Raw genomic sequence first — 22,024 nt, forward strand, 5'->3', positions numbered from 1 at the left:
GTTACAGTTGTAACTCCATGGATCAGGAAACCAATATGGAATATCTACCAGTTACTGAGTGTGTTTTTTTCTATTATACCTCCAGGGCCTAGGGAAATAACTGCAGGGTAGATTGACTGACCGATCAAATTTACTGTGAGTTGATTTGGGCCAAAACTTCACTTCCAATTCTAATTCTTCACTTTTGTAAATTACCCAGTAATTAGCATCATTTTAGAGTTAGCATCTATTAGTCTCCTAAAAATCTGGATATTTTCTTTTTATTGGCACACAGATACTCTAGTAAACAGCTGCAAGTGTCTTAATGGAAATCTTAGAGGAAAGTTTACAATAAATACTTGTGGCACTATTGTGTTTTAGGGGACAATGCCTCATTTAATCCAGGGGCTTTATGTCTGTGAACCAACTTGTGTTTGGAAACTGGAAGTGACTGTGATTCTCCGTAGTGGTCACTGAAGTCAGGATTTAGGCTACCAAGTCTGGGGTTTCTACTGTTTATAGATCAAGTAGTATTCTAGTAGACTGACCTTTAATTTTGTTCCTTAAAAATACCATGCTCAGTTCGAGACTCCGTCTCAAAAAAAAAAAAAAAACAAAAAACAAAAAACAACAAAAATAAAAAACCATGCTCAGTTAAGTACTTCTAAAGGTCTCTGCAGGTCTTGTATGTCACAACCTTCTGATTGCCACTTTCTGTCCATGCTGTGTGTTAACATGATTGTTCTTACCTTTTCTCTGTCAAATTTTGCCATTTGACCTCTGCCATTCTGGAATCTGATTAGCTTGTTCAGGAGTCTTTCTCAATCGTGTCGTCTCCCCATGTCATTCCCAACTCACAGAAAACAGTCACCACAGAGTTTTTCAAATACAGATTCCCTTACTAATGTATTTTAAAATGCTTTAATGCAGTATCCTCCAGGACCTCATGGATGATGTATAGGATGGTATGTATATATTCAGGTTATACATGGTAAATCTACTTCAGCATTCCTGTTTCTTTAAGCATCTATATTTCTTCTACATTATGCTAGGAAGGTTCAGGTATCTCATCCTCATGAAATATGGACTGTTTTGAGAGTTTTCATTTAGCCAACTAGTAAACTATAAAGAGTTTAAGCTAAGAGCTTTCACAAAAGTGGAGGCTAGCCTTCTCAGTCATGGGAGAAGGAGCTGTTCACCCAGGTATCCTCATTCCATATCGTAGGGCCTCACTCCTTCCAAAACAAAGGAAACTTATACTGTTTATTCAACTTTCACCATAATTCTGCAATCTGCAAAATTAAATTTTGGACCCAATTCTTGGCAGAGTTGTACCTATGGTTACAACAAGTAAGAAACTTTTAAAAAGGCTATTTTTAAAATTTTGTAGCTATCTTGTCATGACCTGAGCTGAAAGTTAAAAACTTAAAAACTCTATCATTTTCTTTTTTAAGTCTCCGAGTCAGAAGCAGCCATCCTCGAGTCCTTGGTATCATTATTACCATCAAAATAGTCAAGTCAGACAGTCATTTGGTTGTCTTAGACACTTGTTTCAATAGGCATATCATCATAATTAGCTATGGGTGATAATGCAATAATCATTATGCCAATGCATGGAATGGATCACTAGTATCCCATTTATTATTGACAAGGAGCTAGCAGTGAATTGAAGGTCAAGGGCACATATGTGGGTTTGTTTGTGGATTTGATGTTAAGAAGATAAGGGAAATTTCTCTTGATGGCTTTTGTTTTCTTGGCAAAATGGAAAAAGATACCTTTTAACACTGAGATGAGAGATAGGGAGAATTGGGGAGAATTGAGGTTTAAGGACTGTAAAGTTTCAAAATAATCTGTGGAAAGCAGAGTTAATGAGTCAAATAATGATCCAGTGAGTAAATGAGAGTGAGTGAAGAAGACACTGTTCTTAATTTACCGAGTTAAAAATGATGTTTTACCAATATTATAACAACACAAGGTAAAAATCTGATTAAATGCTAAATGATATGATACTGCTAATAAACATAGAAAGGCAAGGATGGGAAGGAGAGTAATGTGGCCTTCAGTCAATGGGAAAGATTTTATGGAGGAAGTAGAACTCAAGTTTGGCCTTGACACACATGTAGGTAAACTTACTTGATAGGAAGAACAACACAAGCCAAGTATGGAGAGGGTCCCTAGTAGTATTCTGTAATGATTTAGTTGACAATAATCCTTTTTTATGTCAACATTTTAGTGAATATGGAGGTGAGACCATACCAGGACCTGCATTTAATCCAGCAAGTCATCCAGCTTCAGCTCCTACTTCCTCTTCTTCTTCAGCGTTTCGACCTGTAATGCCATCCAGGCAGATTGTAGAAAGGCAACCTCGGATGCTGGACTTCAGGGTTGAATACAGAGACAGAAATGTTGATGTGGTACTTGAAGACAGCTGTACTGTTGGTAAGGTTTTTCCTGCCATAAAGCCTTCACAAATAAATAATTAGGTAAACATTCAGGTTATTTTTTTTATTTCTAGTTGACTACCAGTGCAAGAAGGGAAAAAAAGCAAGTTGAAACTGGTAACTTTCCAACACTGATTATTGTGCTTTATTTTTAAATACTGTGTTGAGATTGAGGTAAGTTTGAGAATAATTTTTTTTGTTCCATGCAAGTAGAATGGTATACAATGCTGTTTTAGGGCTGATGCAAATCAAACATCTAAGAGCTTTAAAAAAATACCCTAATCAAGTACATTACATATCACGCTTTACAACTGAGACTTACTCATTTTTCATAGGATATATCTTGATCCTTTTTGTGCTGCTAAAACAATACCTGAGACTGGGTAATTTATAAGGAACAGAAATTTATTTTCTCACATTTCTGGAGGCTAAGAAGTCTAAGATCAAGGCTTAGGAGGTTTGGTGTCTGGTGAGGGCTGCTCACTGTTTACAATATGGCACCTTGATGCTGCATCCGCCTAAGTGGGGAACATTGTATCCTCACATGGCAGAAACCAGAAGGGCAAAAGGGACAGACTCCCTTCATCAAACTCTTTTTATAAGGGCACCTAATCCCATTAACGAAGCTCTCATTGCCTAATCACCTTTTAAAGGACCTGCGTCTTAATAGTACCACATAGACAATACCTGAATTTTGGTGGGGATACATTCAAACCATCACACTATGTTTAATGAGAAATCAGACATGAGACATGTTCCCATCACTTTTCTCTCTGCCAGTTGAAAAAATGCTGTTTTTCAAAAGGAGGTGAAAGTATATGCCTGCCATTTCTGGACAGACTTTACCAAGTTACTATAGTTTAACTATGTTGAACTTATATTTGATTCAGATTATCTGATCCATTTTCATTGTAGAACCACATATTAATTTTCTCTTAATGTGGTTTACCTTAAATCTGAATTCTAGATGTTTCTGGAAATTTCCCTTTTCTCCTTTTAGGGGAGATCCTTTTCGAATTTTATTTCATTAATTGAGTCTTGGAAAGCAAGGCTGTTAAACTCTTAACAGTTCATTCCCAAACACTACTCAGATTATGTTACTCGTTTTCTTAAAGCCATTCAAAAGCTTTCCATTGATTTTAGGATATAATTCAAATCTTTAACATGGCCTATAAGTCCCTGTTTGATCAAGCCCCTACCTGCATTTCTAGTTTCATCTATCACCACTCTCCTAGTTCACTATGCCTATGCCATAATGGACTTATTTCAGTTTACCAAATAGGTCTGGGCCTTTGTACTTGTTTCTTCTTCTATGTAGATTATTCTTCTAGATAAACCCCTTCACCCTGTACCCATTTCCATGCCCCCAAATATTCTCCTGTACATTGTTTTTTATTTTAAAAAAATTTTGGTAAAAAACACATAATACGAGATTTAGCCTGTCAATATATTTCTAAGTATACAGCACAAGATTGTTTATGCACTTTTTCATCTTACATAACTGAAACTCTGTACCCATTGGATAGCAACTTTCCATTTTCCCCTCCCTCAAGCTCCTGGCAACTGCCATTCTATCGTCTGTTTCTATAAGTTTGACTATAAATACCTCATAGAAGTGGAATAATGCAGTATTTGCCCGCTGTGATGGCTTATTTCACTTAGCATAATGTCCTCAATGCTTGTATATGTTATAGCATATAGCAGGATTTTCTTCTTTTTAAAAACTGAATAATATTCCATTGTGTGTATATATCACATTTTTTTTTATTCATTAACTTATCATAAATGGACATTTAGGTTGTTTCTACCTTTTGGCTATTGTGAATAACGCTGCAATGAACGTGAGAATGTGATTTTTTTTTTTTTTTTTTTTTTTTGAGACAGAGTCTCACGCTGTCACCCAGGCTGGAGTGCAGTGGCGTGATCACGGCTCACTGTAGCCTCAACCTCTGGGCTCAAGCAGTCCCCCTGCCTTGGCCTCCTGAGTAGCAGGACTATAGGCGTGTGCCACCATGACTGGCTAATTTTTTTTTTTCTTTGTAGAGAAGGGGTCTCACTTTCTTGCCCAGGCTGGTCTTGAACTCTTGGGCTCAAGTGATCCTCCTGCCTCAGACTCCCAAAGTGTTGGGATTATAGGCGTGAGTCACTGTGCCCAGACATAGGAGTGTGGATATTTCATAGAAATCCTGTTTTCAATTTTGTTGGCAGTATGTTCAAAAGTGGGATTGCTGGATTAGATGGTAGTTTAATTTATAATTTTTTGAGGAACTTCCATACTGTTTCCTATAGCAGCTACACCATTTTACATTCCAACCCTAACTTTGTTAACACTTATTATTTTCTGTTTATCTTTTTTCTTTTCTTTCCTTTTTTTTTTTATAGTAGCCATCCTAAAAGATGTGAAGTGATAGCTCATTGTGGGTTTGATTTATATTTGTCTGATTAGTGATGTTGAGTATCTTTTCATATACCTGTTGGCCATTTGTATGTCTTTTTTGGAGAAATGTTTATTCAAGTCCTTTGTCCATTTTTTTTAAATGGGTTATTTGATATTTTATTGTTGAGTTATAGAAGTTTTTCTATATTTTGTATTTTAACCCGTTATTAGATATATGGTTCACACATATTTCCTCTCATTCTGTAGGTTGCCTTTTTACTCTGTGGTTTAGTTTTCTGTGCAGAAGCTTTTTAATTTGATAAAGTCTCACTTGTCTATTTTTTCTTTCATTGCCTCTGCTTTTGGAGTCATTTCCAAAAAACCATTGCCAAGATCAGTGTTATAAAGCATTTCCTCTCTGCTCTGCTTTCTTTTACAAGTTTTATAGTTTCAAGTTTTTTTTTTTTTTTTTTGGAGACAGGGTCTTGTTCTGTCACCCAGGCTGGAGGACAGTGGCAAGGTCTTTGCTCGTATAGTTTCAAGTCTTATGTTTATGTCTTTAATTCACACAATACCGTGAGATGATGTTTGTGTATGTTATGAGGTTCCAAGTTCTTTTGCATGTGGATATCCAGTTTTCCCAGTACCATTTTTTGAAGAAACTATCCTTTCTACATTGTGGGGTCTTGCCACTCTAGTCAAAGATCATTTGACTGTATACGTGTGGGTTTAATTTTGGGATTTCAGTTTTGTTCCATTAGTTGGTGTGTCTGTCTTTATGCCACTACCAAACTGATCTAATTACTCTAGCTTTGTAATATGTTTTGGAGTTAGGAAGTAGGAGGCCTCCAGCTTTGTTCTTCTTTCTCACAATTGTGTTTGGAGTTCCTTGTGGTTACTTATATTTAGGATTGTTTCCGTATTTCTGCAAAAAATACCATTGGCCTTTTGATAGGGATTGCATTGAATCTGCAGATCACTTTGGATAGTATGGACATTTTAACAATGTTAAGTTTTTCAGTCCATGACCATGGGAAGCTTTTCCAGTGTCTTCTTTAATTTCTTTCAGCAGTGTTTTGTAGTTTTTAGTGGACAAGTCTTTTGTCTCTGGATAAGTTTATTCATAAGCATTTTATTCTTTTTGAAGCTATTGTAAATGGGACTGTTTTCTTAATTTCCTTTTCAGATTGTTCAGTGTTAGTATATAGAAATGCAGCTGATTTTTGTGTGTTGATTTTGCATCTTATAAAAGATTGATGAATTTTGTATTATTTATTAGTTCTAAGTTTTTTTTTCCTTTGGTAGAATCCTTAGTGTTTTCTACATATAATGTCATGTCTGTAAACATAGTTGTATTTCTTCCTTTCCAGTTTGGATGTCTTTTGTTTTTCTTGCTTAATTGTTCTAGCTAGGCTTTCCAGTATTACGTTGAATAGAAGTGGTGAGAAGGTATCCTAGCTTGTTCCTGATGTTAGAAGAAAACCTTTTAGTTCTTAACCCTTGAATATGATGTTAGCTGTGGGACTTTCATATATGGCTTTTATTATGTAGAGGTTATTTCCTTTTATTTCTAGTTTGTTCAGTATTATGAAAATATGTTGACTTCTGTCAAAAGCTTTTTGTTTATTGAGATGATTGTGTGACATTTATCCTTCTTGCTTTTAATGTGGTGTATCACATTGACTGATTTTCATATGTTGTTGTTGTTGTTTTTGAGATGGAGTCTCGCTCTGTCACCCAGGCTGGAGTGCGGTGGTGTGATCTTGGCTCACTGCAACCTCCGCCTCCCAGGTTCAAGTGATTCTCATGCCTCAGCCTCCTCAGTAGCTGTGATTACAGGCACGCAGCCAACATGCCTAGCTAATTTTTATATTTTTAGTAGAGATGGGGTTTCGTCATGTTGGCCAGGCTGTTCTCAAACTCCTGATCTCAAGTGATCCGCCCACCTCAGCCTCCCAGAGTGCTGGGATTACAGGGGTGAACCACTGCACCTGGCCGATTTTTATATGTTAAATAATCCTTTCATCCCAGGGGTAAATCTCACTTTGCCATGGTGTGTAATCCTTTTAATGTGCTGTTGAATTTAGTTTCGCTAATATTTTGTTGAGTATCTTTGCATCTGTATTTATCAGGGATATTGGACTGTAGTTTTCTTTTCGTTTGATACGTTTGATAGCTTCTTTGGCTTTGGTATTGATGTAATGCTGGCCTCATGAAAGAAGTTAGGAAGTATTCCCTCCTTCAGTTTTTCGGAAGAGTGTGAGAAGGCTTGGCAGTAATTCTTTAAATGTTTGGTAACATACCCTAATGTTACCATCTGCATGTTTCTTTGTTGGGAGGTTTTTGATTACTGATTCACTCTCTATAACAGACTAGTTGTATGTCTGTTCAGATTTTGTTTGTTCACGATTCAGTCTTGGTAGGTTGTATGTTTCTAGGAATTTATCCATTTCTTCTATGTTATCTAATTTGTTGGCGTATGATTTTTCATAGTAGTCTCTTATAATTATTTTTTATTTAATTTTTCTGTTTTTTTCTTACTCTAGATAAATTAGGTTGATGAACTTGGTTGATCTTTAAAAAAAAAACTCTTAGTATTGTTGATTTTTTTCCTATTATTTCTGTATATTAAAATATGGTATAAAAAGTAACACCTTAATGGGATGCTTACTATGAATGGAGTGTGCAGTACTGGAAGTTGCTCTCAATGAGTGAGCAGTGAGTGAATGTGAAGACTTAGGACATTACTGTACACTGATGCAGACTTTATAAGCACTGTACTCCTAGGCTACACTAAATTTATTAAAAAATATATTTCTTTAATAACGAATTAACCTTAGCTTACTGTAACTTTTCTACTTTATAAATTTTAAAACTTTTAAGACTTCTTGAGGATGGGCACAGTAGCTCATGCCAGTAGTCCCAGCACTTTGGGAGGCCTAGGTGGGAGGACTGCTGGAGCCCAGGAATTTGAGACCAGCCTGGGTAACATAACGAGACCTTGTCTCTACTTTAAAAAATAAAAATAAAAAACTTTTTGACATTTTTATAACACTTTGCTGAAAACACACATTGTACAGTTGTGCAAATGTTTTTTTCTTTATATCCTTTTTCTGTAAGCTTTTTTGTTTTGAAATTTTTTAATTATTATTTTTTAAATTTTAAAACTTTTCTGTTAAAAACTAAGACACGAACACACACATTACCTAGGCCTACCCGGGGTCAGGATCATCAATATCACTGTTTTCCACTTCCACATCTTGTCCCACTGGAAGTTTTTCAGTGGCAGTAACAGACATAGAGGTGTCATCTGCTATGGGTAATGATACCTTTAGAATACTTCCTGAAGGACTAGCCTGAGCCTGTTTTACCATTAACTTCAAAAAAACAAAAAAAAGTGTATACTTTAAAATAACAGTAAAAAGTATAGTATAGTGAATACATAAACCAGTAACATAGTTGTTTATTATCATTATCAAGTATTATGTACTATATATGATTCTATGTGCTATACTTTTATATTACTGGCAGTGCAGTAGGTTTGTTTATACCAGCATCACCAAAAATTTGTGAATAATGTGTTGTGCTACAATGTTACAGTGGCTAAGATGTCACTAGATGATAGGAGTTATTCAGCTCAGGACCACCTTGGTATAATATATGTGGTCATTGTTGATGGAAACATTGTTATGAGGAGCATGACTGTATCTGTGACTTTTCCAGTTTTCCTTCTGTTATTGTTTAGTTTTTGCTTCATTTTATTTTGGTTGGGAAGGATACTTAATATGATTTCAGTCATCTTAAGTTTAAGACTTTTTTATGGCGTAATATGTGCTATATCATAGAATATTCTCTGCATTTGAGAAGAGTGTGTATTCTGCTGTGGTAGAATGGATGTTCAGTATATGTCTGTTAGATCTATTTGGTTGATAGCATTGTTCAAGTCCTCAGTTTCCATATTGATCATCTGGTCTGGATATTTCTATTCGTTATTGAAAATGGGGTGTTGAAATCTCCCACTATAATTATGTTGGTGTCTGTTTTTCCCTTCAGTTTTGTCAATGTTTGCTTCATATATTTGGGTACTTCAGTATTGGATGCATATATATTTGTGGATATCTTCCTGGTGAATTGACCATTTTATCATTATATAATGTCTTTCTTTATCTCCTGTGACAATTTTTTACTTAAACTCTATTTCGTTTGATATAAATATGGCACCCCCTACTTTCCTTTTATTACCATTCCCATGGAGTATCTTTTTTTTTTTTTCTTTTTGAAGTGATTTTACTTTTATTTGCTTCACTTTAAGCCAATTATGAAATTTCACAGTGATTTCTGGGGTGGAGGCAGAAAGAAGGTGGTGGTAAGAATCATTGAGGCTCTGGCCTAGTTGGCCAAAGAGGTGCAGGCAGGGTAGACCCTCACCGGGGCACCTGGAGGAGTATTGACTGCCCTGGCAGCAGGTAAATGATGTTCTGAGAGTGTGAGAGCTGGTACTCAATGTCCTCTGTGACTTCCATCTTGCACAGTTCAATCAGGCTGTCACCCACAGTGGCCAGTGAGTTGGCAATCAGCTAAGCTGCCTTGGAGTCACCCTTGGCAGAGATGATGACCTCCTGTTCCTGCTGCTCAGCCTTTTCCACCACAATTCTGGCCCTGTCTGCTTCCTGCTGAGCCATGTGTTTGGCTTCCACCACTTCTGTGACTCCTCCTGAAGGTAAGATGCATCAAGGACACGTTATTCAGGATAAACCCAAAGGTGGCTGCTCACTCCGTAAGTCCATCACTCACCTGTGTGGAGACCAGCTCTCTTGGGGTGATTTGTTCTCCAGCATCAGAGCAAGTCACCACTGACTTGAGGATTTCTGTGATGACAGGTGGCAGCACATGCTCATCATAGTCCTCTCTGATACTGATGAAGATGTGAGGAAGCTGGCTAGAGACAGGCTGGAAGAGGATGTGCAGTGACACTGACATTCCGTAAATTTTTGCTACCAGTGATGATTGGCATGTTGTATGGTCAAGAGTGACAGTCAAAGATCATTGGTTTCCGTACCCAGGGGATGAGAAAGTGAGTCCCTGTCTCTACCAGTGTTATGTGCTCCGTGGGATCGATCAAAGACAATAGCTCTTTACCCAGCATCCACATTATATGAGGCAGAGTTCACCACACTTTGTGCTATGGCTAAGGCCAGGTCAAACTTGCTGATGGACTAAAACCCTTTGGCAGCTGTGTTTCCTTCTGCTGGACCCTCTCACACCTGCTTCCACTCTGACCTCCACATGAATTCCCCAGCTATACATTGGGGTATCTTTTTCTATCCTTTCGTTTTCAGACTTTGCATGTCCATAAATCTAAAGTGAGTCTATTGTAATCAGCATATAATTGGATCTTGTTTTTATATCCATTCACCTACTTTATGTCTTTTGGTTGGGAAGTTTAATCCATTTAAATTTAAAGCAATTACTGATAGGAAAGGACTTACTGTCAACATTTTCTTATATGTTTTCTGTCTTGTAGTCCCCCTACACTTCCTATTTTACTTCCTCTGTGTGTGTGTGTGTGTGTGTGTGTGTGTGTGTGTATGTGTGTGTGTCTGTGCATGCGTGCTTGTAGTGATATACTTTGATTCCTTTTTTTTCTTTTTCTTTTTTTAAGAGACAGGCTCTTACTAAGCGGCCCAGGCTGGTCTTGAATTCCCTAGTTCAAGTGATCCTTCTGCCTCAGCCTCCTGAGTAGCTGGGATGACAGGTGTGCACCACTGCATTCAGCTCTTTTCTAATTTTTAAAAAATTTATAACCTGTGGTTTCCGTAAGACATCTTATAGTTATATGAATCTATTTTAAGCTGATAACAATCTAACTTCAATCACATACAAATACTCTTTTACTTCCCTCCACCCCCAAACGTTTTTTTGTTATTGGTGTCACAAATTATATTTTTTAAAATTTTGTATTCATTTACATATTTTATAGAGTATTTTGTATATAATTTTATATATTTATCTCATATCTAAATATATATTTAGATATCAATATATACAGGGAAATAGATATTATCTTCCCACCTGCTAACATAGTATCAGTTCTGCAGCCCATGGATCATGGAATAATTTCAAATTTCAAGTCTTGTTATTCAAGAAATACATTTCATAAGGCTATAGCTGCCATATGTAGTGATTCTTCTGATGGATTTTGGCAAAATACGTTGAAAACCATCTGGAAAGGACTCACCATTCTAAGATGCCATGAAGAACACTCATGATTCATGGGAGGAGGTCAAGATATCAACATTAATAGGAGTTTGGAAGAAGCTGATTTCAACCTTCATGGATGACTTTGAGGAGTTCAGGACTTTAGTGGAGGAGGTAACTGCAGATCTGGTAGAAATAGCAAAAGAATTAGAAGAGGAGCCTGAAGGCGTGACCAAATTGCTGCAGTCTCATAAAACTTGGATGGAAGAGCAAATAAAGTGGTTTCTTGAGATGTAATCTATTGCTGATGAAGATGCTATGCGTAAACATGGTTGAAATGACAAAAAAAGGATTTAGAATGTGACATAAACTTAATTGATAAAACAGTGGCAGGGTTTGAGAGAATTGACTCCAACTGTAAAAGAAGTTCTAGTGTGGGTAAAATACTATCAAACAGCATCATATGTTACAGCAAAACTTTTCATGAAAGGAAGTTAATCGATGCAGCAAGCTGTATTGTGTGTGTGTGTGTGTGTGTTGTTTTGTTTTTTTAAGGGATGGTCTTGCTCTGTCACTCAGGCTGAAGTGCAGTGGCACACTCTTAGTTTACTGTGGCCTTGAACTCCTGGGCACAAGCAAATTTTCTACTGTCTCTGCCAGCCCTTAGATAGCAAGACCAACCCCTCCCCTTCCTCCTTCTCTTCAGTCTGTTCAACATGAAGACAGTGAGGAAGATGATCCACTTTCACTTAATGAATAGTAAATATATTTTGGATTTCTTAATAACATTTTCTTTTCTCTAGTTTATTGTGGGAAATGTATATATAATGCACATAATGTACAAAAGATTTGTTAATCAATGGTTTATGTTATCAGTAAGGTTTCTCGTCAACAGTAAGCTAGTAGTAAGTTTTTGGAGAGTCAAAAGCTATACCTAGATTTTTGACGTGTGGAAGGGTTGGTACCCTAACCCCCCCACCCCCATTATTCAAGAGTCAATTATATGTAAATATTAAGTTTATACCCTTGGAACCACCACCACCCAGATCCAGATAGTGAATATTTCTTGCACCTCAGAAGCCTCTCTCATTCCCCCTACTAGCTATTTAATCTCCCCTCTGAAACCACTGTTTTGACCTTTGTCACCTTGGATTGCATTTGTGTATTTTGACCTTTGTATAATTGAAATCATACATTGTATACTGTGTTTAACTTCTTTCACTCAATATTATGTCTTTGAGATTCAGTAATTCATTCATTCTAATTGCTATGTAGAATTCTATTATATGAAAATACCATAAATTACCCATTCTACTGGTGATAGATATTTGGGTTCTTTCTAGTGTTATCAAGCTGCTGTGAACATTCTTGTACACGTTTTTGGCGTACATAAACATTCTTCTTTTGACCTTCAAGTGGAGCTGCTGAATCATAGCATAAAGATATATGTTTGTTTAGAGTTAGCAGGTGTAGCAAAACATTTTTATAAAATGGTCGAACCAATTCACTTCTACCAGTAGAACAGGGTTCCAGTTACTCCCTATCCTTGCCATCACTTAATCTGGTTAATCTTTTCAATTTTAGCCATATTCCTGATCCTTTCTGAATTTCCTTTTTTTTTTTCTTAAAATGAATTCAGGTTCCAAAGTTCATTTTGAATTTAGGCCTCATAACGGGCTGGAAATCTTTTTTATAACTTGGTAGCCATCTGCATTCTTATTTCAGATTGATTGTCCAAACTTATCAAATTTTCTTAGCTGCATTGAGGATACCTCTGGTATAGTTTACCGTATCTGTATTTTTTCATTTTTTTCCAGTTTAAGGTTCCTTTGAAAAAATATTTTTATAGTGTTGACTTAGGAAATATATAATAATGAAATGCAGTTACAAATTCACTATGGCATTTTTGAATTCATGTGACTTAAAATGATTTTTTTCTCTTAAGTGACAGAGTCTTGCTGTGTCTCCCAGGTTGGAATGCAGTGATATGACCATAGCTCAATGTTAAGCTTGAACTCCTAGGCTCAAGTGATCCTCCCACTCACCTCAGCTTCCCGAGTGCTGGGACTACAGGCACACGTCACCATGTTTGGCTAATTTTTTTTTTTTCACTTTTTGAAGAAATGGGGTCTCATTTTGTTGCCCAGGCTGTTCTTGAACTCCTGGCCTCATGTGATTCTTCTGCCTTGGCCTCCTAAAGCACTGGGATTACAGGTGTGAGCCAACTTGACAGCCTATATTATTTATTTTATTTTTTATTATTATCATTTTTATAGATGGGGTCTCACTGTGTTGCCCAGACTGGTCTTGAACTCTTGGGCTCAAGCAGTCCTCCCACCTCAGTCTCCCAAAGTGCTGGGATTACAGGTATGAGCTACTTACACTGGCTGATTCTGTATTTTTTTTTATTAAATCACCAAACCTCCTCTGTTGACATTTTAAAAGTAATGTTATTTATCTTTACAATATTAGTTGGTCAGAATTGATGATGCTTCTTGTTCGTATGGATTTTTAGTAGTATTGCTAAGGCATCTCGGGTTTATTAGTTGGGAATCACTGAAAGGGATATGATTTAGCCTTTACTTTCTTAGTTTAATGACAAATATTTTTATTATCCAAGGGGGCAAATTCAGTGCCACATCACACTTTTTCTTTTAAATCTTAAAATTACCTCAGATTTTTTTTTTGTTTTAAGAAAACTGGAATGCAATTATATATTAAATAAATTTTAACTGCCATCTTGTTGCATGTGTCTGATTCATGTGAGTGAATAGTGTGTCACTTCAAAAAAAACCTGATTCTTTTTTTTGGTGGACTATTTTGTGTATGGTGAAAGTTCATGGGTATTTTGATCACATTAAGTATTTTTTCAACTAAGAAAAAAATCCTCTGCTTATTTCAAGTGTGGTGATCAGAAATGGCTGGCTTCTCTGGATTATATATGTTAATGTTACACTTTAAATATATCAGAGAGAAAGCATATAACATGATTCTCTGCCTGCCATATGATTCATAATAAGGTAAAACTATAATCCAGAACAAATAAAACTGGAAGAGCTAGAAGCAGGAGTAGATACATATTGGTTTAAAATTCATTTTGAGTCCAGTTGTATTTATAATGTGTCTGTAGCTGTCTTAATTGTATTTGTTTTCAAACCGAATGACAGCTTGACTGTTCCTACTCTATCATACTTGAGCATAAGTTAGCTTTTACAGGGGATGATAAAGCCAAAAGTTTACGAAAAGTGATCCCTGGAAGTTCTTTCATATACTTCTATGATAAAGCTTTAAAATATTTCCAGTCATATTCTTCATAGTTATGGACATACTATAAACACAGTTTGACTCAAAATGAATTTTAAATCAGATATTGTTATTATATGATATGTACCTGCTCCTGCTTCTTCTAGCTGTTGCAGTTTTATTTGTTCTGGATTATAGTTATTGCCTTATGAGTATTATGGCAGGCAGAGAATCATGTTATATACTTTCTCTGTTTTCCCTGTTGGCATGTTTGTATGTGTAACTAGGGAAGGCATACTTAAGGATAATACTTAGACTTGATAGAATTTTTTTCTGACTTCACTGCATTTAGTCAATAAAGTTTTATGAATTCTATCACATTATGACGGAATCTCTCCTTTATTTTTCATCCCCCTTTGTTACAGTTCAAGGATTTCTTTCATTAATTAAAATAATTCCCTGATTTCCATATGTTCGTTTCTTTCTTCCTTTAGTCCATCTTTTCTATGTAGTTGCCCTGTAGTGATTTTTCTAAAACACACATCTCCTCATGTGCCTTTCAGTGGCTCTGTATTTCCTCTATTCCATTTGATAAACCTTTTCTTGCTTTGGCTTTCTAGAAAACTCCTACACAACTTCCAGGATCCCATGTAAATATTTCCTCTTCTATGAAGCCTTTCCTAACCTTTCTGGACATACAGTTAAGTTGAATCATCTGCTACGATCCCATAAAATTTTGTATATGCTTTAAACATGGATTTTAACACATCTTACCCTTTGTGTTTCAGATTTTCCTTGTGAATGTTAACTCCTCACGCTTAGAGAGCAGGTCTTATTCCTCTCTAGATTCTTTATTCTAGCACAGTGTTTGGCACAGAGTAGTCCTTGTTGAGGAAACAAATGGCTCAATAAATGAGTATATGAATATATGTGTATATATTCATCCATTATAGGAAATTTTAAAAATGTACATTCATTAAAGTTTATGTGACCAGCAATAGAATTATTATAGATATAACTCATTTCAGTGTTACTGGAATTATATAAATAATATTTTTTCTGTAGCTGTATACATATAAATAATACAATGCAAAGAGATGCTCAATCAGATTATGCACCTTTTCCACGTTATTACCAGGAAGATGCAACAAGGTTTGAAAGCCAGCCCAAAGGCAGCTAAGAACTTTGTATCACAGTGACACCTAGTGGTAATTTCACTGGGTTGTTAATGTTTTTATGGTCCTTATTGCAGTTTCATTTCAATACCCAAAACCTTCTGAATTCTGTTTTCTTACCTTGAATAAATTTAAAGAATTATTTTAAAGCATTTGTCCTCCTATAAAATGCTGTCTGATGTGAAGTATTGTGATCTCTTTGAGGGTAGGGATTATTGTATATTGTTAGATCTCTAAGATCTAGCAATGGATTTAACCTAACATGCAGCTATTTGTTTAATAAAGTTTGTCAAATCAGTGCTGTTAACCAACCTAATTTACTGGAGCCTAGTAGGCATAGCTTTAATTTTATTTTTGAGATATAGCAGAAAAATATGTCTGTTATTATTTGAACCATTTATCTTATTTTTTCTCTTTCTGATCTTTCTTAAAGCTACTTTTATTATATTGGATACTATTTTAGTTTTTAAGAAATCAGGTTGAATATGGAAAGATTTAAAACATTTAGCAAGTGCATTTTCAGTCTGAAAAAGTAGTTCAGGTTATTTCAAACCAGGTTTTGTCCTGAATCTATAAATTTAGATTCTGATCTTGACTCTGTGACTCTTATTAGCTGTATAGTGTTTGGCAAGTGCCTTATCCCTCCCCCACATGCCTTAGCCATGCTTTATGAATAATAAATACTAGTTAAATGTTCTTCTGTTATTAGTACATGTGAAAAGAAGTAAAGAGTGACACTTTTGTGTGTCTTGAAAGATGCTATGAGCATGAAATGACAATGCAATTGATTATAGCTTGTATTATGGGGGAAGAAAGACAGCAAATGTTGTGTGTTAGTAGTATTGTTTAGTCCACCTGCAAACTGATGTCTGTTGCCTCCATGCCATCAATTGTGTACTCCCCAAATAATTTATTATTGGGTCATTTTAAAACCTGAATAAAGTAGCATCTCAAACTGTGGTCTCAATGTGCATAGTTTATTGTTATTTATGCATTAGAAATATTATTCAGCTTCAGATTTTTAAATTGATGTTTAATAAGTGTATATGTTTATGAGGTACAATATGATGTTTCAGTACATGTGTACATTTTAGAATGAGCAAATACATACCCATCATCTCATATACTTACCATTTCTTTGTGGTGAGACTTAAAATCCACCCTTTTAGCAATTTTGAGTGATACATTATTTCTTAACTGTATTCACCTTACTGTGCATTAGATCACCAGAATATTTTCCTTCTGTCTAACTGATCAAAGAGACCCTCTGATTGATATTTCCTCTTTATCCACGGAGCTCACTGTATGCCTCTGCCTCTGGTAACTACCATTCTACCCTCTACTTCATATGTGGATTCAGATGTTTAGATTCCATATGTAAGTGAGAGTATGCGATATTTGTCTTTCTGTGCCTGGCTTATTTCACTTAGCAGAATGTTCTCTAGACTCATTCATGTTGTTGCAAATGACAGAATTTTGTTCTTTTTTTAAGGCTGAATAGTATTCCATTGTGTATATACCACATTTTTGTATCCGTTCATCTATTGACGGGCACATAGATTGTTCCCATCTCTTGGCTATCATGAATAATCCTGCAACGAACATGGAAGTGCAGACATCTCTTCAACATATTTTAATTACTTTGGCTGCAGACTCAGAAGTGGGATGGCCGGATCTGATGTCACATTTTAAAATGTTGTACTTAAAGTAAAAACAGAGTCTCACTCTGTCGCCTAGGCTAGAATGCAGTGATGCAGTCATGCCCCACTGAAGCCTCAAACTCCTAGGCTCAAACAATTTTCCCCAGCTGAGCTTCCTGGAATCCTTTGTCCAGAACCTCAAAATACTCACGTATTTATAATTCTTTTTTAATTGTAGGTGTTATGTTAAAGCATTTTAAATGTAAACTTATGTCTATAAGTAGCAAGATATACAGGAGTTAACATCTTTCAATTAATGATACCAGAATAGTACATAGGGAAAGCCAGTGGGCATTGTCTTGTAGTCTTTGCCATTAAATCATTTCTTGTTCTTGAGTAGCCTTATCCCAAAGTGCTTTTGTTTTTCATTTTAAAAATTTTATTAATTAGATGTTAATGAGTGTTTGCCCTAATGATATTTATTTTATTTAAAGTTTATTTCAGGTTCAGGGGTACATGAGCAGGTTTGTTATATAGGTAAATTGTGTGTCACTGGGGTATGGTGTGCAGATTATTTCATCACCCAGGTAATAAACATAGTACCTGATAGGTAGTTTTTTTGATCTTCACCCTCCTCCCACTCTCCAGTCTCACGTAGTCCCCAGTGTCTGTTGTTCTTTTCTTTGTGTCCATGTGTGCTCAGTGTTTAGCTCCCACTTGTAAGTGAAAACACGCAATATTTGGTTTTCTGTTCCTGTGTTAGTTCATTTAGAATAATGCCCTCCAGCTCCATCCATGTTGCTGCAGAGGACATGATCTCATTCTTTTTTTATGGCTGTGGTGTATTCCATGGTGTAAATGTACGACACTTTCTTCATCCAGTCTACCATTGATGAGTATTTAGGTTAATTCCATGTCTTAGCTATTGTGAATAGTGTTGCAGTGAACATATGAGTACATGTGTCTTTTATGGTGTGATGATTAATATTCCTTTGTGTATATACCCAATAATGGGATTGTGGGGTAGGATGGTAATTCTTTCTTAAGTTCTTTGAGAGATTGCCAAACTGCTTTCCACAAAGGCTGAACTAATTTACATTCCCACCAACAGTGTATAAGCATTCCCTTTTCTTAGCAACCTTGCCAGCATCTATTATTTATTTAGTTATTTTTCAGAATATTGTTTTTACTAAGGACTTTATGGTATTATACATTAAAAGACACTGATTAACTTGAGAAAAAAATGTTTCTTGCAGTTGAACAACATCCACAATTTTTCAACCTATATGTAATCTTTTTCTGTATTTCCCTACAACTTGTCCATAATCTCTGCTTTTTCCCAAGGGCTCTACTTCTGTCAATTTTTTTTGCGTTTAGAAGAAAAATTTCAAAATTAAACATAGTTGGCATTTTGTTTGTTTGTTTGTTTGTTTTTTGGAGACGGAGTTTCACTCTTATCACCCAGGCTAGAGTGCAATGGCACGATCTCGGCTCACTGCAACCTCCGCCTCCCAGGTTCAAGCGATTCCCCTGCCTCAGCCTCTTGAGTAGCTGGGATTACAGGTGCCTGCCACCACGCCCAGCTAATTTTTGTATTTTTAGTAGAGATGGGATTTCACCATGTTGGCCAGGCTGGTCTTGAACTCCTGACCTCAGGTGATCCGCCCACCTCGGCCTCCCAAAGTGCAGGGATTACAGGCGTGAGCCACTGTGCTGGGCCCATTATTTTTTGTTTTTAATAATAGCCATTCTGACTGGTATAATATGGTATCTCATTGTGGTTTTGACTTGCATTTCTCTGATAATTAGTGATACTGAGCATTTTGTGTATGCTTTTTTGGCCATATATATGGCTTCTTTCAAAAAGTATCTGATCGTGTCCTTTGCCCACTTTTTAATGGGGTTGTTTGTTTTTTGCTCATTAATTTAAGTTTCTTATAGATTCTGGATATTAGACCTTTATTAGATGCAAATATCTCCTCCCATTCTGTAGGTTGCAAATATTTTCTCCCATTATGTAGGTTGTGTGATTACTCTGTTGATAGTTTCTTTTGCTGTGCAGAAGCTCTTTAGTTTAATTAGGTCTCATTTGTCAGTTTTTGTTTTTGTTGGAATTGCTTTTGATGTCTTTGTTATGAAATCTTTGCCAGGGCCTATGTCCAGAATGGTATCTTCAAGGTTGTCTTCTAGGGTTTTTATAGTTTTAGGTTTTACATTTGAGTCTTTAATCCATCTTAAGTTGATTTTTGTATATGCTTAAGGAAGGGGTCCAGTTTCAGTCTTCTGCATATGACTAACCAGCTACCCCAACACCATTTATTGAATAGGGAGCCTTTCCCCATTTGTTTTTGTCAACTTTGTCGAAGATCAGATGGTTGTAGATGTGTGGCATTATTTCTGGGCTCTCCATTCCATGAGTCTGTGTGTCTGTTTTTATACCAGTAATGTGCTGTTACGGTTACTGCAGCCTTGTAGTATAGTTTGAAGTTGGGTAATGTGGTGCCTCCAGCTTTCTGCTTAGGTTCTTTTTGCTTAGGATTATCTTGGCTATTCAGGCTCCTTTTTGGTTCCATATGAATTTTAAAATAGTCTTTTCTAATTGTGTGAAGAATGTCCTTGGTAGTTTGGTAGAAATAGCATTGAATCTGTAAATTGCTCTGGGCAGTATGGCCATTTTCATAATATTCATGCTTCCTATTGAGCATGAAATGTTTTTTCATTTCTTTGTGTCATATCTGATATCTTCATGCAGTCTTTTGTAATTCTCATTGTAGAGATCTTTCACCTCCCTAGTTAGCTGTATTCCTAGGTATTGCATTTCCTTGTGGCTACTGTAAATGAGATTGTGTTCTTGAATTGACTCTCAGCTTGGACATTGTAGGTATGTAGAAATGGTACTGATTTTCGTACATTGATTTTGTATCCTGAAACATTGCTGGAGTTGTTTATCAGAGCTAGTAGCTTTTGGACGGATATTGTGGGGTTTCCTAGGTATACTATCATATCATCTACAGAGATGATATGATATGACTTCCTCTCTTCCTATTTGGATGCCTTTTATTTCTTTCTCTTGCCTGATTGCTCTGGCTAGGACTTCCAGTGCTGTGTATGTTGAATAGAGTGGTGAGGGAGGGCATCCTTTTCTTGTTCTGGTTTCAAGGGGAATCCTTCTAACTTTTGCTCAATTCAGTATGATGTTGGCTGTGGGTTTTTCATAGATGGCTCTTAATATTTTGAAGTATGTTTCTTTAGTGCCTAGTTTGTTGAAGGTTTTTTGTTTGTTCTTTTAATACAGAGTCTCACTTTGTTACTCAGGCTGGAGTGCAGTGGTGTGATCTCGTCTCACTGCAACCTCCGCCTCCTGGATTCAAGTGATTCTCTTGCCTTAGCCTCCCAAGTAGCTGGGACTATAGGCATGAGCCACCACGCCCAGCTAATTTTTGTATTTTTTGTAGAGATGGGGTTTCACCATATTGGCCAGGCTGGTCTCAAACTCCTGACCCCAAGTGATCCACCTGCCTTGGCTTCCCAAAGTGCTGGGATCATAGGCCTGAGCCACCACACCCGGCCTGTTGAGGGTTTTTAACATGAAGCATGTTGAATTTTATTGAAAGCCTTTTCTGTATCTGTTGAAATGGTCATGTGGTTTTTGCTTATAGTTCTGTTTATGTGGTAAATCACATTAATTGATTTGTATATATTAAACCAACCTTGTATCCCAGGGATAAAGTCCACTTGATCATGAAGGATTCGCTTTTGGATGTGCTGCTGGATTTGGTTTGCTAGTATTTTGTTAAGGATTTTTGCATCCATGTTCATCATTGATACTGGCCTGAAGCTTTCATTTTTTGTTGTGTCTCTGCCAGGTTTTGGTGTCAGGATGATGCTGGCCTCATAAAATGAGTTAGGGAGGAGTCTCTCTTCCTCAAGCATTTGGAATAGTTTTAGTAGGAACAATACCAGTTCCTTTCTGTGCATCTGGTAGAATTCAGCTGTGAGCTCTTCTGGTCCTGGGCATTGTCTGGTTGGTAGGCTTTTTATTATTCATTCAGTTTCACTTTACTATTGGTCTGTTCAGGGATTAAATTTCTTCCTGGTCCAATCTTGGGAGGTTGTATGTTTCCAGGTATTTATTCATTTCTTGTATGTTTTCTAGTTTGTGCGTAGAGGTGTTCATAGTAGTCTCTGAGGGTTTTTTTTTGTATTTCTGTGGGTTTGGTGGTAATGTTCCCTTTGTCGTTTTTGACTGTGTTTATTTGGAGCTATCTCTCTCTCTTTCTCTCTCTCCTGTTTTTTTTAAGTCTACTTAGTAGTCTATCAGTCATATTCTTTCAAGCAACTAATTCCTGGACTCAGTCTTTTGTATATTTTTTTATGTCTCAGTTTCCTTCAGTTCAGCTTTGATTTTGGTTATTTCTTGTCTTCCCCTAGCTTTGTAATTGGTTTCTTCTTGTTTCTTTAGTTCCTCTAGGTGTGATGTGTGATGTTAGATTGTTAATTTGAGGTCTTTCTAACTTTTTGCTGTGGACATTTAGTGTTATAAACTTTTCTCTTAACACTGCTTAAGCTGTGTCCCAGAGTTTCTGTTACATTGCATCTTTGATCTCATTAGTTTCAAAGAATTGCTTTAATTCTGCCTTTATTTTATTATCTACCCCATAGTCATTCAGGATAGGTTGTTTAATTTCCATTAAATTGTATGCTCTTGAGTGATTTTCTTACTATCAATTTCTATTTTTATTGCACTGGTTCAGTAGTGTGATTGCTATTGTTTTGATTTTTTTTTAATTTGCTAAGGATTGTTTTATGGCCAATTATGTGATGGAATTTAGAGTATGTGCCATGTACAGATGATAAGAATATATATTTTGTTGTTTTTGGGTGTAGAGTTCTGTAGATATCTATCAGGTTCTTTTGGTCTAATATTGAGTTTAGATTTTATCTTTGTTAGTCTTCTGCCTCAGTGATCTA

General features: G+C 36.2%; 1 protein-coding gene and 1 pseudogene across 1 annotated transcript in view; one reads left to right on the forward strand and one right to left on the reverse strand.

Moving 5' to 3' along the window:
* The window catches only part of FAF1 (Fas associated factor 1), a 534,220-nt gene that overhangs the window by 180,861 nt on the left and 331,335 nt on the right, over positions 1-22,024 (forward strand). Inside the window, exon 4 of the mRNA XM_054488490.2 lies at positions 2,213-2,418. Within this exon, the coding sequence (XP_054344465.1) occupies positions 2,213-2,418 (206 nt within the window). The remainder of the gene's footprint in view (positions 1-2,212; positions 2,419-22,024) is intronic.
* LOC129012576 (prohibitin 1-like) lies at positions 9,222-12,428 on the reverse strand (annotated as a pseudogene).

The sequence above is a fragment of the Pongo pygmaeus genome, chromosome 1, assembly GCF_028885625.2.
Source record: "Pongo pygmaeus isolate AG05252 chromosome 1, NHGRI_mPonPyg2-v2.0_pri, whole genome shotgun sequence".
NCBI classification, from domain to species: domain Eukaryota; kingdom Metazoa; phylum Chordata; class Mammalia; order Primates; family Hominidae; genus Pongo; species Pongo pygmaeus.